General features: G+C 37.2%; 1 protein-coding gene across 3 annotated transcripts in view; it reads right to left on the minus strand.

The window, feature by feature from the left end:
* Positions 1-5,827: 5,827 nt before the first annotated feature.
* sorcs3 (sortilin related VPS10 domain containing receptor 3) overlaps positions 5,828-18,583 on the minus strand; it is a 463,686-nt gene continuing 450,930 nt past the window's right edge. For all 3 annotated transcript variants that reach the window (XM_041785632.1, XM_041785633.1, XM_041785634.1), the window contains 3 exons: positions 16,033-16,138; positions 15,069-15,229; positions 5,828-8,541 (listed from right to left, as the gene is read on the minus strand). In XM_041785632.1, the coding sequence (XP_041641566.1) occupies positions 8,483-8,541; positions 15,069-15,229; positions 16,033-16,138 (326 nt within the window). In that variant the 3' untranslated portion in view covers positions 5,828-8,482. The remainder of the gene's footprint in view (positions 8,542-15,068; positions 15,230-16,032; positions 16,139-18,583) is intronic.

The raw sequence follows: 18,583 nt of genomic DNA on the forward strand, positions 1-18,583 counted from the left end.
GTCTCCTCATGACTGTTCTTGAATGTGCATAGCTGTGTTCAACCACCTTCAGGTACAGTGGGGGTCCCCGGTCTCTAGCACCTTTATTTTGGGGGTCATGGGCTGAAAAGGTTGGGAACCCTTGGCTTAGAAAAACATTCACTGTTAGCCCTTGTTTGTGCTTCAAGAATCAAAAAACCTTTGTGCTATTTTTCCCTCAATAAAATCTTCACAGCACCTTAAAAGTTCTGATGCAGTGCTTGGATAGGCTGCAATCAAGATCTCAGATTTACCACTAACATCCCTCATTTGTCAGTTCAAGAGCTCCATTGAAGGGAGCATGAAAGCCAAACAGGCAGGTGTCAATCCATGCTCAAATTTTAACCTGTGCATCTACTTAAATTACAGCGGAAAAATGTCTCCTCAAAAGACAGCATCTGGTGGTAGTCAGCTACTGCTGAATGACTTTCAGGCTGAAGAGGCTTTTAGAAATAATCAAGAGCTTGTAGATTTTCTTTCTGTTTAGATTGGGCCATAATACCATGGAAATACAAGATACCATATGTTAATGTTCTATAATTGGAAGCATCTGCTCTTGACAAAGTATTCATTTAGATTAAGCAGCATCATTTACTCATAGAATTGGTGATTTTATATATTGCTCATCAGAAACAGTAGCTTTTTTAGTCAAAATATGCATCGTATGGTTAGTTTTTTAACTAAAGCTGCCAAGTTTTCTAATATCTGGGTACCACTAAATAAGGAGAATTTCAGGGTTTGGGCTAGGCCCCTTATCTCCAGTGAAGGCCAATCTTAAAGGTCATATATTTTACCCTTTTAAGACAAGTTTATATTGGTCTCAGAGGACCCCAAAAACATGCCTGTGAAGTTTGTTGCTGAAAAAAACACTCCAGTATTGGATTTTTTCGTGTCCAAAAAACCCCTCTGTTTTAGTCCTGTTCAGAAGTAGCTGTTTCTGTGTCTGTGGCTTTAAATGTTAATGAGCGGTCTCTGCTCCTGACTCTGCTCCTCCTAGGAATTGGATGTGGCTCTCCTGATCCTCCTCTCAGCTGCAAGCTGAGATTAGGAAAGGAGGGCAGAACTTTATTCTAAATGGGAGGGTCAACCAAATCTGGGGGCGGGGCTAACTCCCCACATGACATCATGAGGGGAAAGTCTGAGAACGGCTTGTTTCTGAAAGGTGGAGAAAGAGAGGGAGGGAATGGATTTTTCTGATTCTTGGAGGGATTGTGGCCAGGAGCACATATTCTTAATAGAAATAAGTGACCGTCAATGCTTCAGCATGCCAACGCATTTTGGATAATGATATGCTGCCAACTTTGTGGCAACAGTTTTGGGAAGGCCCTTTTCTATTCCATTGCACAAAGCAAGGACTACAAAAACATGGTTTGATATCAAAGAACCTTACTGGCCCACACATAGGCCTTTCAGACCAGCAGGGCTCCTTGCTGGTCCTGGTTCTTAACCTAATCTTAAACTGGCCGGTGCGTTCAAACAACAAAAAACATTGGTTTGCAACCTGAAAAGTTGGTTGTCAGCTGGGACCAAAATATAGTTGGTTCTTCCCTGCAAACTTTGACCTCATCAGCCGGCGTATCCTATTCTAGGTTGTGAAAGCAAATGGAGGGGAGAACAGAATGGAAACTGGTGTGAATAAACTGAAGGAAAACACCAAGGTTCTGAGAAGCCAGAACAGAACCAGAGCCAGAACCAGAACCATGTCAGAGCCCTGACCTCAACTCAACAGAGCTCCTTTGGGATGAACTGGAGATTGTGAGCCAGGCCTTCTCATCCAACATCAGTGCCTGCTCTAAAGCAGGGGTTCGCAACCTTTTCAGCCCGTGACCCCCAAAATAAAAGTGCTAGAGACCGGGACCCCCACTGTACCTGAAGGTGGTTGAACACAGCTGTGAACAATCAAGAATAGTCATGTGGAGACAAGGCCATCCATAAGGGTGAATAAAGGGGAGAGCATTCTGGGGCCCAGCCAAACTGGGGCCAGCAAAATCGTAGTTCATTGTAAAGTTAAGCTGTGGTATTTTAGATTTGACTTGAAAAATAACCCATCTTATCAATGAAATGATCTCAATGAAAAAAAGAATTAAAATGGGTTAAAAATGAAAAAATGTGTTAATATTGGCAAAAAAAAAAAGTGGAAATAGTGGCAAAATTGGATCTTAAAAGTAGCAGAAATGAGTTTGAAGTAGCAAAAAATGGGCATAAATAGTAGTAAAAGGGAATTAAAAAAGTGTCTGAAAAGGCTTTTAATTGGAAAAAATGGGTGGAAATCTGGTGAAATGGGAAGAAAATCAACATAAATTGGCAGAAATTAGTCTCTAATTAGCCTTCCTAAAAATGGGTGTATCAGATAGTGAAATGTGGTTAAAATGGTAATATTGTAAAAATTGGGCATTAAAAGTGATAAAATGGGGTTGATAGTGATAATAATGGGTCAACAGAGGCAACATTTGGCTTATGTGGCAAGAATTGGTTTAGAAGTGGCAAAAACAGGCATAAGAAAGTGTTGGAAAGGGTTTACAATGACAAAAATAAGTGTTAAATGGCAAAAATGTGTTAAAATTTGGCAAAATTGGTGTAAAGTGGCAACAGTGGAATTTAAAAAACATTCTTAGTTTTTTTTAGGGAATCTGGAGACCCCCTCTTGGTGTCTCGCACTTAGTGTCTCTGCTCTGTAAAAATGAATGGGCACAAATTCCCCCAAAAACCTTCCAAGGAGAGTGGAGGCTGCTGTAGGAGTAAAAATGGGACCAGGTCCGTATTAAAGTACATGTATTTGAATACAGTGTGATTACAGTGCCTGTGGAGTAAGGGTCAGGTGGCCGGATACTTTTGTCTATATAGTGTATGTTAGCGCCTCCATGTCGTGTGTACAGAGGAGGAGCAGAGTGACAGAGAGTGCTGGTAGATTTTCAGTCTCTCGGTGTGCTTCGACTACAGATTGGTAGCGGTACATTGAGTCATCATTGCAGCGTAATTTCCAGCGAGCATCATCTTCTTTACACCCTCCAGTTCACAGGAATTTCATCAGCCAGAGAACAAATGCACTGATGTACAAAAATACATTTATTTGAAACAATTTCAAAATGACAGTTTCTTTACCGTAGAAATATCGAAATAAAGATGAAACAGAACATTACTGATGATGCATGCATTGTAGATTTTTGTGCACTGAAGAACATTACAATGCATTTGCCTTCTGTTAAATCATGAAAAGAAGAATCTCTTTCATTTCAAGTATAGATTCTCCAAGAGATGTCCGAGCATAATGTGGCATTTAAAATGTCAGATGAGACTGCAATTTCCATTGATCAAAGTGTGATTGAATGCACAATGAGGAGATAAACTCTCTGCAACCGCCCAAAGTGTGTACTGAGGACAGTTTCAATGCTTCCATGCAGATATACAGCACTGCAGTTTTAGCTGCTTCACTTTTCTTTCTTGACACACTTTTGAATTGCTGATTCGCACCCATCAACACTTACAACATCAGCCTGAATATGAACCAGGGTTATCATTGTGTATTTCTTTACAATTTCAAAGCTATAAGAGAGAAGAAAGGGAGTGGAGGGGATATATGGGTTGGATGGAGGGTAGTAACGTAAGTATGATTGGAGTTGCTTTTTTGATATTTATGTTTCTGTTTTCCTAATCCTGCTTTGCTAATAAGAATCTCAACAAAGTGACGCCATCAAAGCCCCCATCCAAACAAACTCCAGCCAAGCAAACAAGCCTTTCGCTTGTGACGTGAGTAGAATCCAACAAAGCTATAAAACAATCTTTGTTCAGTGTGTATTCTGTCTGCAATAACAAGACTCTGCTTGGCTGTTCGGTTGGAGATGAGAATGCTCTGCTCCAAGTAATGCATATGTGATCTGACAGACTATATCTTTGTGCAGTGTGTTTCCTGCCCCTCTTAATTCTCCCGCAAGTGCCGTTTACTTGAGTGGGAATGCTCTGTGTGGAATGGGTGGGGGGGGTCTTCTGCTCAGCATTACAGCTTTCTCTGATTATACTGGATAGTTGGGAGTAAGCTGAGGTGGCCTTGTTTTGTTATAGGACTGGAGGACACAAAAAGGCTGCATAAGAAATGGGTGTGGTCTCTGAATCAGGACAATTAAGCCACAGTGGACGCACCCTAGATCTACATCTTTCTAAGGCTAGCAAGGGAAGACTGACTATTTCACACATCCTTGGGCAACCCCCGATAGATGCTGAAGGATCCATAAATGTACATAAATGTTGTCTAGTAAAACCACCACTATAACAGTATCCACACTGATCTCCTCACCAGGCACCATTGTTAACTGGTCTACAGCATCTTTACCCACATCTCTCTCCCATAGCTACTGCCTCATTCTCCACTAATGGTGCTGAGTGGCTGGTCATTCTCTGGCTTTGCAAGATGGATCTGCCTGAGGACAGACAGGGAATCTGGTCAGTGCATCTGCTTTGTAAGGTTGGTTATAGGAACATATCCCCATAAAACACAACTACCAACCTTAGTGAGGCTGTGAATTTAAGATTAGTGGGTTGTGAGATTTTCCAACAAAGTTTATAGAGAGACTGACAGACTTTGAGGCAAACTTTACCCTTCATGGATCTATGCTGCTATCAAAGCATATCCTCCCTAAGATAGTGTAAAAGAAAAAGTAACACTGAGGGAGTTAGTGACCAAAAATGGCAGCATACAATTAAAATAATACATATCAATATTTTTCCAACTGTTTTTGCATGAACTTTTAAGAAAAATTAGATCTGATCATAAATATCAAATATTATTTTTTTTGTGAATTTCACCCTTTAAATGACAGTTTGAGAATCAATTTTATGCATTATTATTTTTCCAATTGTATGATTAAAAAAAGTTTAACACTTGGGGTGTTCATGACCAAAAATAGATGCCATACAAAAATAGAAATAAAAATACTTCATACATATATTTCCCACTTTATTGCAATGATTTTTCATTCGAGATTAGACCTGATCATATATATATATATATCAAATATAGATTTTTTTAAGGAATTTAAACCATTAAAAAAACATCTTCTTCATACTACATGTAAATTAGATTTCCTTGAAGGGGATTATCCCAGCATTTAAAATTTTAATAATGAACAGGGCGCAGGTGGCTTAGTGGTTTAAGGCGCGCCCCATGTATGCGGTTAGAATCCGGCCTGAAGCCTTTTACCGCATGTCTCCTCCCCACTCTCGTCCCTGTTTCCGACTCCACCCACTGTCTTCCTCTATCAAATAATGGCACAAAAATTCCCAAAATAAATCTTAAGAAAAAAAAAAATTAACAACAATTTGGACTGTATGCATTATTATTATTTTTTAATTTTGAGTTTTTAATAAATTATTACACTCAAGGTCTAAGTATCCACAAATGGAATAACATATAAGAAAACTAAAAAAAAATAAAAATAAAAATAAATAAATACTTCGAATCGAAAAAAGGAATGCTCCCTTAGTTCAGCATTAGTTTTTTTAGATACAGATCAGAGCTGTTCATAATAATGAAATGGTAATACTTGTTGGGAATTTAACCCTTTAATGTGCAACAAACTTTGATTTTTGGGCATTATTATTATTATTATTATCTTAATTTAAAGATTTTAAAAATTGTTATAACAGTGCAGTAAGTCTGCAATTTCCCCTCCAAATATCCAAAAAAGGCTGGCATTTTATGACAAACAGGATAAACTGCAAATTTCAAGCAATGACTTCAGAATGAAAGCCTAATATCATAAAATGTATGCTTTTTTTTTTTTTTTTTTTTTTTTTAACTTGGATGGCTGGAGGATCAAAAGTTTTAATGGGTTTCAATGGGGCATTTTTGGTCACCAACACCCTGAGTTAATACAGACAGGGTACAGAGTTTCTTGTTGACCTGTTACAGGTTCTAGCAGTAGAATTTCTAAATGCTATTGACAAAAAAGTACCCTCAAAATGTATGCTGTTAGTATCAACACAGTCAAAATTGTCAAAAAAGCATACACAAATGACCAAAAAAAAGCCTCTGAGGGCCAAGCTGAGATTTGTTAGCATCAGAGTTTATCAGTTTCATCAGTTTGTCTACAGTAACTGGAAGCATAATGCAAGAAGCTATTCAAACCAAGCAAGAGGCACACACTCCTGAGAATTACCCTTATAATGTACCACATACAGTGCCTATAAATGGTATTCACTCCCTTTGATGATTTACCTTTTTATTGATTTCATAAATCAATTATTGGTTATATTAATTAGCTTTAAAAAGAACTCCTCTATGTCAAAGTGAAAACAGATTTCTACACAGTAATGCCAAATAAACAAAAATGTATACAGTAAAATAAGTGACTGCATAAATACCCCCTTTAAAGTGACTGACCTAATTCAACAGAGGTCCAGCCTTAAAGTGCCAGTAGTTTCACAATTAGTGAAATGATGTCTCAACTGACTGTAGCATAAAGAAACCTGTTTCCTGAAGGACCAATCACTGGTTAATCAGAATCCCTGGCTAACATTACACTATGATGACAAAAGAACACTCCAAGCAACTCAGAGAAAAGATTATTTCAGGGGGATGGATGCAAAGAAATTCCAAGGCACTGAACATCCCCCAGAGTTCAGTAAAATCTGTCATAAAGAGCATATGGCACATGTGGAAAGCTGCAAAGATCAGGCTGTCCTCACAAACTGAAGGAGACTAGTGAGAGACCACCAAGTCACCTATAATTACTCTGAAGAATTTACAAGCTCTGCAGACAACAACTGTTGGCCGGGTTCTTCACCAGTCAAAGCTTTACGGGCAAGTGACAAGAGAAAGCCCATGTTGAAGGAAACTCTGATTAAATCTGAGACCAAAATGGAGCTTTTTGGCTAAGACAAGACACCAAACACTGCACATCACCAGAAGCATGACATCCTCACTGTGAGACATGGTGGTGGCAACATCATGCTATGGGGATGCTTCTTGGCAGTCGGCCCTGGAAGGCTTGTAAAGGTAGAGGGTAAAATGTATGCGGCAAAATATGAAAAAATCCTGGAGAAGGATCTTATTCAGTCTGCAAGAGAACTATGACTTAAAAGATTTATTGTCCAGCAGAAGGTTGACCTGAAAGACACATTGAAGCTACAAAGAAATGGTTGAAAATCAACAAGGTGAATGTTCTGGACTGACCAAGTCAAACCCAGACCTCAGTCTAAAACAGAAGAACGGAGTAACGTTGCAGTGTTCAGATGTGCAAGCCAGATTAAGACCTATCTGCACAGACTCAGCGCTGTGAGGTGAATATTCATGCAGTCACTTATTTTACATCACATATTTTTATTCACTTTACATTACTTTGTAGAAATCTGCTTTTGCTTTGACATTAAAGATTTTTTTTTTTCCTCTTTTAAATGCCAGATTATTATGGCCATGACTGATATTCTAAAATTGAAGAAAGGCTGAAACATTCAACGGGGTGAATACATTTCAAGGCAGTGAGTTTGAATTCAGTAATGTTTCTCCTGTCAAAGTGCACAATGTCAGTCTGATCAGTGGAAGCCACAATATGTTCACTACTCATAATAAGTCATCTTTTCTGAGGCAGAATGAGAACTGTTGTAACAGAGGCAGGAATGCAATAATGATATTGGCAAATAACCTTTTTATCAGACTGTAATCAATGTAAAAATGTCTAAATATCTATTGTATATGTTTAATGAAAATATAAACATATTGAACATGATCACGTTCATGTTGATCCTTTTCTACTAAATACATATTGCCCAACAGTTACTGAAAAAAACAAAGCAAAACAGAATTCTGGGCAGAATCGATTGGGCTCTTTTTGATGAATGATTAGAAAATAACTATATACAACACTTGCTTATCTACAACACAGAGATCGTGTCCTTAATAAGAACATGCACAAGTCAAGGACCTTAGCAAAACAAAGTTGATTTTTTTAAAGTAATGTTCGACTTTAACACACTTTCAAAAACAGACCATTGTCAGATCTTCTGTCCTCGCCATGGTACTTAGACTACGAGCATGTAGAAAGTAATAATATATACATTAAACAGAACTGATGATAATTTTGTACATTTTAATAATATTCCCTGTTTGACTGAGACTCAGACATTATAGTCTATATATAGGCAGAAATGATTTTCAAAGCAAACTTCTTAGGAAATTTACAGAACTCTTCATATGTTTTGACAAAGATATTTCACTCTGCAAATGAATGTCGTTATGTAGCTTATACATCCACAAAACGGAATATGTTTCTCCATTACTTACAATGAGCTCATCAAGTAAACTGACGTCTGCAGCATGGATGTTGTTGGACGAGGCATCCGTGCAAGTCTGTATAAATGAGGTCCCTTAGAAAACTATTAACATCAGTTGTGTTGAGAATTACAAAACAGAAAAAGAGAACCCTCGACACAATAATGCTTCGCTCTGTACATGAACCGCTGCGCTCCGGCTTTACACGCTAGTACAGTTTGGAATCTCCCTTGTGCTCTCGCAGGCATTGCCCACTCCTCCTGTGCAGAAATACAAAAGGACAAAAACAGGGGAACAACATAATTAGCTTGGTGATTAATTCAGCCTCTGTGCTTTAATTAATGTAAAACAAATAACTTCTCTGACAGTGACACATTATTGTAATTACTGAACTTGCTCTGTGTTATTTTATCAAAGGCGCTGAGGCTCATAAATAGCATGGAAATGAGAAAATGACCCAAAATGAAAATGTGTCTTTTCTATTATTCCTGCTGAACGAATAGGCAAATACAGATTACAGTGTTTGTTGTTGTTAGAAGTCTATCATTTTAATTTGTATGATGATGAGACAATAGGACAGCTGCATTATATGAATGTATGAGCAGAAGAAATGCATCTATCCAAGGGACAAACTTCTGTACATTATGTAGATTCAGCCACCACAGGGCTCTTAGGGATGGAAGCCCATTTCCATCACTTGAAAAAGAAAAATGGGAAAGCTAGGCAATTAAAAAAAAAGAAAAATAAAGTATCCTAAGTCATAATAACGAAATCAAAATTATCAGATAAAAGTCAAAATTATAAGACGAAAAGTCATAATTATCAGATAAAAGTTGAAATTATGAGGAAAAAAGGCATATTTATGAGATAAAAAGTCAAAATTATCAGGAAAAAAGTCAAAAATGTGTGATAAAAAGTCAAAAAAATAAGATGAAAAGTTTTGAGATTAAAGAATAATGATGACTAGATAAAACAAAATTATGAGATTAAAAGTCATAATGAGATCAAAAGTCATTATTATCAGTCCTAATTATGAGATGAAAACTTGAAATTATGAGAAAAAAAGTCAAAATTCTGAGATAAAAAACTCAAAAATATTTTTAAAAAAGGTAATACTAATGAGATAATAGACACAACTATGAGATAAAAACACCTTATTATGAGATAAAAAGTCATTATTATCAGATAAAATAAATCCAAATTATGATAAAAATTCACAATAATGAGATGAAAAGTCAATTATAGGAGATAAAAAGTCATAATTTTGTGATAAACAGTCAAAATTATGAGATAAAAAAGTCCTAATTATGAGATAAAAAGTTGAAATTATGAGATAAAAAGTCAAAATTATGAGATAAAAGTCAGAATTATCAGATAAAAGTTGAAATTATGAGATTAAAAGTCATAATTATGACACAAAGAGTCAGAATTATTGATAAAAAGTAATTATTATCAGATAAAAGGTGAAAATTATGAGAAAAAAGTCAAAATTGTCAGATAAAACTCTATTTATGAGATAAGTCAAAATTATCAGATAAAAGTCAAAATTCTGAGATAAAAAGTTAAAATTACCAGATAAAACTCAAAAATATAAGATAAGTCACAACTATGACATAAAGAGTCATACTTATTGATAAAAAGTCATTATTATCAGATAAAAGTCAAAATTATGAGACAAAAGTCACAGTTATGAGATGAAAATTAGACATTAGGAGATAAAGGTCATAATTTTGAGATATAAAGTTGAAATTATGAGAGAAAAAGTCATAATTATGACATAAAGAGTCATAATTATCAGATAAAAGTCAAAATCGTGAGATTAAAAATAATGTGATTATGAGATTTAAAAAATGAGTTTTTCAGGATAAAAATTGAAATTATGAAATAATAAGTTATCTCATAATTTTGACTTTTTTTTCCTCTTAATTTCGACTTTTATCTCGTAATCATGACTAAGATTTTTTTTTAAATAATATTGTGAATTGCTTGACTTTCACATTTTTGTTCTTAAGTGGCAGTAATGGGCTTCCATACTTAAGGCCACCCATAAGGGGTAGAGGGGAAAGCTGGAAGGAGGGGTCCATGGAGGTTAGCATTAACACAGTCCATCCAGAGTTTCAGCACTGATAACATGTATTTGAATGACGCCTGAACACTCACCAGTATTTACAAAAGAAAAAAGGCAAACAGAGAAAAGTGTGCTCACTTCATCTAATGCCTGTTTCTGGCTGGGTGTGTGTCTGCTACAGCAGGCACACGTGTGCTGCAGGTTGGCTGTGCTGTCACAGCCCTGACTTTCTTACCTCATAGAATCTCACGACAAGTAATTTGATTGATTGTGTACATAGATCTGTCAACATCCCAGTCCTCCTCATGTTGATACAGCCACAGTCTTAAGACATTTTTTGAATTTCCAGGGTAGATGATGCCTTTACATCTGCTTATCAAAGATTTTTTGGAACCATTTATAATTACAACACTATCATGAATTACTAAAGCATTAGGGGATACATATTTTATTATTTCTAAAGAATTACAAACACCTTTTTGTCATTTCTAAACACACTTGAATGCTTTATTGATGCATTCATAAAAAATGTAAGAAGGAGAGCAAAGGAGGATGGTCAGCTTTAGGTTAAGGGTTAGGGTTACTAATGCTTCACCAATGCATTTACACAGCTGCTTTCATGAATAACCATGTATTGTAAAATCTAGATAATTAAGTCTCCCAGTGCTTGCTGCTGAAAAACATCCCCCCAGCATGATGCTGCCAGCACCATGCTTCACTGTTTGGATTTTATTGGGTTGATGATTAGGGTTCCCTGATTTCATCCAGACGTAACATTTAGAACTGAGGTCAAACAGTTCAATGTTGGTTTGATCAGACCAGAGAATCCTGAGTCCTTCAGGTGCTTTTTTGCAAACTCCAAGCAGACTTTCAAGTGCTTTGCACTGAGGAGAGTCTTCCGTCTAGCCACTCTGCCATAAAGCCGAGATCAGTGGAGGGCTGCAGTGATGGCTGTCCTTCTGGAACTTTGTCCCATCTCCACACAGGATTTCAGAGTGACCATTGGGGTAACAGGGCCCTTCTGCCCTGATTGCTCAGTTAGGCTGGCAACCAGATCTTGGAAGAGTCCTGGTTATGCCACACTTCTTTCCATTTGAGAATTATGGAGGCCACTGTGCTCTTGGGAAACTTAAGTGCGGCAGAATATTTTTTGTAGCCTTTTTTTTTTGTTTTTCTTTGTCATGATGAGGTACTGAGTGTAGATTAATGAAAGCAAAAATGAATTTAAACGACTGTAGCATCAGGCTGCAACATAAATTTGAAAAAAAGTGAAGGCGGTCTTAATACTTTCTGAATATACTGTACATCAGGGTTCATCAAGTACCCAGACAGAGACTGGGGTCCGGACTTTCAAATACACCAAAATTTAGTAAATATTTTGGTCTGGTTAATATATTATTGCAGTAGTATTTGTATTTTCTTTCTAATCGCAGGACATTTTTAGGCATTACCAGTGAGATCTGTCCCTATTATCTATCATGCAGCAGACCACAAGGAGACAGGTCTGACAACAGAGTTGGCTGGGCCCCTGAAAATCTCACAGAATGGGCCCTCCACAATTGCCATTAAGTACTAGTATTAACTCATTTTAACCCCTTTTTTTGCATCTTTAACCTAATTTTTGCAATTTTTAACCCCTTTAAACCACTTTTCTGGCATGTTTTATCCCCTTTGAGCCATTCTTTTCCATTGTTGTCACTCTTCTTCTTCTTTTTTTGTTTTTTACTTTTTAACTTCTTTTCACCCATTTTGCCACTCTTTGACCCTTTTTTGCAACTTTCCTGCCAATAATTTCCCTTGTGTGCCACTCTTGAACACCTTTTCACTAATTTTCCAGGCTATTTTTGCTGTATTTTTGCCACTTTAACATATTTTTCCCCCTTTCTGCTTCCTTAACACAATTTTTCGCCATTCTTTAACCCATTTTCTTCATTTTTTAAAACTATTTTTGTCATTTGTAACCAATTTATGATACTTTTTGCCCCTTTTTCCCTCTTTAACCAATTTTTGCTTCATTTTTACCTCTTTTCACCACTTTATCTGGTCATTTTTGCCGCACGTCTGCCAACCCCAACCCTATTTTTAAAAATTTACTAATAATGACAGTAAATTAATGTGAAACAGATCAAATGTTAAGTCATTCTCACACTTTTTCAATATCTAACAGCTGCAGACATTTGAAGCCAAAGGATACTACTAAAACTTGAGCATCTTCTTTTCCTCCTTTTCTGAATTTAATGATCTTTCGGGGGCCGGACAGGAAGCGTTGGGGGCCTAACATGGCCCCCGGACCGCCAGTTGATGATCAGTGCTGTATAGGTTTTGTTTGCATTCAGTATAACAATCAAAACATATTTAATTCTAGAGGGAAATTCCAAATCTTGTCCATTTTTAGAGCGTTTTTGCAACATACTATAAGAACAGTACTATCTTTTCAGTCTATTATTCTGGTCAGAGTTCTTTTTTTTATATTTTCAGATTCAGTGTGAGCCTTAGCCACCATCGAGTTGAGCCTCTACATGATTTTAGAGCTGACAGAATCGTCTCTGTGGAGGATTACAAGTTCAGTGCAAAAGATAACAATGGACACTGAGCTGAATAAAAATATTTAGCTGTGCATGAAGCAGAATACCAATAACGTTGGTGCTTGAGGATGTCCACTGCTTTGTAAAACTGAAAGTTTTCTGTTCTCTACAGTTATCCTGAATTTTAACACCTAGGTCAGAATCAGAAAACTCATAAACTGTGAAACTACAGGAGCTTCATCCATCTGGTAAACTATCTCAGAGCCTTATGAATCCAGGAACAGCACTTGCCAGTTGACCTGAGCTGCCTTCTGACGGTAAAACTGCAAAACAGACTGTGTTGTAAGGTCAGAGAAGGCGGTATCAGGCTGCTTTGCTTTGACGGCATGCTGCTTTAGTGGCAGATTGAGATATTCTTTTTAAACGAGTCATATTGTGACCAAACATAAACTGATTAAAGCCTCTGTCTGAGCTCCTGCTGGCTTATTGAATCTGGAAGCTGCATGCCTAAACATGTTATTAATTATTCATTGTTCTCTATGCTGCAGGCATTGCTAGAATCTATTCTTTACTATATTAAAACCCTCCCAGGACTGTCTCTACTCTGTGGCTCCCTCTGCCTCCCTCCCATAAATAATTAAAAATGTGGAAGAAAATTAAGTTGCCAATTCTCTGTTTAAAAAATAATTCAAATTAAACAGCGAGAGGGCGCCTGGGGTGGTGACTGTGCACCCATTCATTCTATACTGTGTTGATACTGTGTTCAAAGCTAGGAAAACAAATCTGGTCTCACATGAGCAGGCCAGAATCTGTTTTAAAGCAACATTATGTAACTTTATCCCTTAAAGTATTAGTGTTTTAGTCCAATTCAGCAGGGAACATGGCATTCACCCATTTCCAACGAGCAGAGTGGTCATTTTCTTTCTGCACTATGTAACTTTGGGAGCGAGCCATGATTCTCTTGAGAAAAAAAAATACTGAGTAGTTTTGATAAGCTAGCCACTCCTTGGAAGGTTCACCACTGTTCCAAGTTTTCTCCATTTGTGGATAATGGCTCTCACTTTGGTTCACTAGAGTCCTAAAGCTTTAGAAGTGGCTTTGTAACCCTTTTCAGATGGATAGATATCATTAACTTTGCTTCTCATGTGTTCTTGAATTTTTTTAGATGGCGCCATGATGTGTTGCTTTTTAAATCTTTGAACCTACTTCACTTTGTCTGAGAGCTTCTATCTAAGGGATTCTGGACTCAAGAGGTAATCAGACCTGGGTGTTGCATTTACTCAGGTTATCTTTGTCTAATATTAACAACGTTTTTGATGATCGGAAATATTAAAGTGTGAACAATATGCAAAACAAAAAAAACAAAACAAAACAAAACAAAACAAAACAAATCTCAGGAAGGGGGTTATATAATTTTTAAAGCACTGTAATTATCAGTCATCAGATCACAATTAGAACTGAGTTTTGCAAAGTACATTTTCACAAACAGGGAATTTGACGTGGTGTTTTTGTGTAAAACAAATAAAGAAGACAAAGGACATTAGCAAGAGGATACAGAAACAGCAGTATTTCTGCTGATGAGGAACTAAAGGTATAAATAATAATAGTTTCTAAACATTTAGAATAGATTATAAAGAACAGAAACTGTATGGTGCAATGAAGGAGCTGTGCAGATGTGCAGATTGGTGATCAGTTATAGTGCAAAAATCTAAAGGAATAAGATCCACACAGTGTAAAGTAGTAAACAGAAAATCTGAAGTCTGGTGTGTTTAAGACGTCTATAATTTTTGTCTTCTGGGTCCGAACTATGGAACTATGAAACTGCTGCTCTGGCTTGGACTGTTGTCTACATTGCTCTATTGGGAATAGTGTTGCAATGTTTGGTCAGTACCCAAAAGCTTCATGGGAAATCTCAGAAATATGCAGTTTACACATCTAGCATAAATGAGCCTTTATTGGAACTGGCTTGGTTTGGAGAGAACTTGCACAGGCTCAGGTTTGGCTGGGCAAGAATTTTGAGTCCAATCTAGGCTCTTATGTCAACTATGGTCTGAAGCTAAGACTTATGTGTGTTACAGCAATGCAGTTAAACTCAGAGACTAACAGCGGGCACCAAGATGCACCAGCCAGCAGGTACAGTCATTTCAACTGATTGCAAATCAAATGAAATTCAATGTGAAATCAGTTTACTTACTTTTAACCCTGGCCTCCAGCTCCTTCTCCATGAGCTCCTTGGATGTCGAGAACTCACTCAGCGTGATTTTAGGCGTGCTGTCACCCTGACCCACCGAGCCAATCATTTCCTGCTCTTTCTCCTGGTTCACCTCAGCGTATATGTTGATCCAGGGTATTTTTCTGAGGGTTTGTACAGGAAAAGATTGGCAAATAACACATAAATTACAAAACCATGAAATATTAATCAAAGCTGGAGTGAAAGGAAAATGTTTTATCCCAAACTGTGAAAGTTTGACCGGCAAACTTTTCTTAAAACTCTCCCCACAAACCTCAAAGAACCTAGTTCTGTTTTCTTGTGCTTTGGACCTTAAATTTCAGTCATTCGAGCTTTAATTACATCTCAGTAACTAATTCATAGGCAAATTACAGTAACAGTGGTATCTTTTCCCATCTGCATATATAACACATAATATACATCTTTATTTAGTCACTAACCAATTTATTTCCAATTACTATTCATTTTAGTTATTAATTGCTCCGTTTTGTCAGCTGTGAGATTCCTTGAAAAAAAATGCATCCTCTTTAGACTAATGGGAAAAATTTCATATCCATAATTAATGACAGCTTTTCCATTTCCTCCGACTTTTCAAGAGAATCATTTTGAGAATGAATAATTTATTCAGCAAATAACAGCCGAGGCACAGCAAGTGCATATTAAACCCTTTAACGACCGTTTTCTCTGCATTTTATCACTGATTGGTGCCGGTGCCTCATGCATGGGAACCCCGGGAGAAGTTTGTCTTCAACCCCCCAAGGGGGACGTGTCAAATTAAACTCTCAAACATGACTGTGATGGATTGGTTTAGGCTGTGCTAATCTGGTACCATCAATAATGGATCAAATGGTAATAGAGCTAGAGTATAGCAGGGCTCTATGTGGACATGCTGTGAGTCGCAGGTGGAAGTAATCACAAAGGTGAGCACCTCTTGAATTTGTAGATGAGGAAGACGGCTAGGCCGAGGAACACCACGGATAGGAGCATCAGCATGGCTGAGCTGCTGTGTCGGGGGTTTGAGTCCACCAAGGGTGCTGTGGGAGGGAGAAAGAGCACAGGAAAATTAATAACATCTTTCTTTTTTTCGTTCATCTGAAGGATAAAAGAGAAAAAAAGTTTCTCTATACTTCTCAAGGCTTTGATTTCTGTTTTGGCCTCTCAGGGAAATATTTGCCTCACTCACTGTTAAATGCTGTTTGGTTTTCAGGTTTTAGCTGGAGAAAAGCAGCCTAATCAGCCAAAATGTACTCACTGAGAAGGTTGAGATTAAACAAAAATAATTAGAATTGAGACCTGGACCTTTAGCAGTCAGCTGCATTCACAACAGAGGCCTTTGACTAAAGAGGAGAGGGACCATCCAGCTTGTTATCAGAACACATTTCTAAAGCTTGCATCTCTGATGGTATGAGGTTGCATTAGTGCCTATGGCGTTGGCAGCTTACACATCTGGAAAGGAACTATCAATACTGAACGACATGCAGAAATTTTAGCGAAACATATGCCTCCATCCAGACATCCTCGCTTTCAGATCAGATTTTATTAATATTGATGCTATTTTTGATTCCTGTGAATTTTCTTTTGAAAAAGTAGACGATATGGGTTTTCATTGTTAACCCTTACAGCTCACAGCTATTTTTTTCACCATCATGTCTCGTCTGGACTTTTTTCCGTAAAAAGCTTGTAAAACAACAACCCTGTGGTGCACAGTCAAGCTCTAACATCTTTTTTCAGGACAACCTGGGCTTTAAGAATATATCTACTACAGTAATGTCACTTGAACTTTTAAAAAGTTATAGGACTCTAAAGACAAAAGAAAAAAAATCGGAATTTGAAACTCAGAGATTTTTATTCATAACACACAGAAAACATCAGTGACTAAGCCTTTTCTTTGCACAGACTTGTTCTCCCATCTCATGGGGACACAATGATGAAAAAATAATCATTTTGTGACAGTTTTCAAATTATTTACATATACACAAAGAAAAAGTCCATGCACTGTTGTTGAAGTTAGATTCATTTGTGCCATTCCTCAAAGCAGTAGAGACTCAACTGGTTGACTGCCCCTCCCACAATGCATAGCGGTAAACAACATGGCGATGCCCTTGGCTAGAAGGTTGAAGTAAATGATCGAATATGGATATAAAAAGGATAAAAAAGAAGCTTATTATCCGATCTAAGAATGTGGATTCAACCTTTAAAGACCATGAAAGGTCACCAAAGTTCCGGGCTTGCTAGAATGGCGTTCTTTAGGGCTACGGAGACATCAAGGGTAGCAAATGAATGACAAGAAAGTCAGCTTTCAAAGAGTCAGAATCTATGACTTATGGTTCAAAAGTTATTAATGTTTTTATAAACTTGTCTCTTCTTGTTATTTACAACAACACCGTCCTCAGAGACCCTGGAAAGCCAGCCAAGTTCTGGGCTCAGCTACAAATGCATGGAGAACATAATCAGAATGACACAACAGAGAGCTTTCAGATTAAAAATAAATAAATAAATAAAAAAACAACAACAACAATTAAGTGCCTATGACTTACAGTTCAAATGTTAACATGTGATTTATAAAGGCATGTGCCTGGATCTGTGCCGCATGACCCTGAAGGTTAACTCAAATTTCATTTAGTCTCTATCTCTCTGAACATTGAACCAGAAGTATGCCAGCTTCAATGATAGTCGATGACAGAAACACTTCAATTACCGGCTATAATAAACAGTTATGATTACTAAAAATGTTAAAAATCAAGTGTTTGAGAGGAGAAGATGCTAAAATACACAAAAATTCTCTTTTTTGTTGGAAATATTTCAGCTAAAGTAAACTGCTCTCTGGAACTTCAACCTCTGAACTTGAATTAGAATACAATACTACTGCTAATTTTCTTTAAAAGGTAAAACCTTAAAATAAACAAAAACTAGTCTCTGGATCCTAGATCTCTGGACATATAGAAATAAATTAAAATCTTGTACAAAATTAACTGCTCTTGTGCAAAAATATGCATGCCGTGCATGAAATCACTGTTCAACAGACGCTGCATATTGCTGTTATAACCACTTTAGCCTGTTTTTGTGACTGTCTGCCATGTTTGCTTCCTCAACCTTTCTATTCTTGTTCAGGGTGACTGCCTCTCGCAAGACTGCGTTTTTTGAAGCATGCGGAAATAAGACGTTGATAAGGGAATTGTTAACATTAAATGTTAATGTTGTACTGGGTTGAACCAACTGCAACCGGTTTTTGATTCCCATCCCTAAGAAAGACAATGCTAAACCCCATATTCTATCCATCACAACAGCATGGCTTCACATTCGAAGCGTCTGGATGCTGAATTGGCATGCCTGCTGTCCAGTTCTTTCACAAATAGAAAACATTCGAAGCATCATTAAAAAAAAAACAGCCAAAATGACCAAGGACTGTTGAGCAGTTGGAACCCTACATCAGATGAGAATGGGACAACATTCCTCTTCAAAAACTCCAGCAACTGGTC

Source organism: Cheilinus undulatus, linkage group 4, assembly GCF_018320785.1.
Source record: "Cheilinus undulatus linkage group 4, ASM1832078v1, whole genome shotgun sequence".
Taxonomy (NCBI): Eukaryota; Metazoa; Chordata; class Actinopteri; order Labriformes; family Labridae; genus Cheilinus; species Cheilinus undulatus.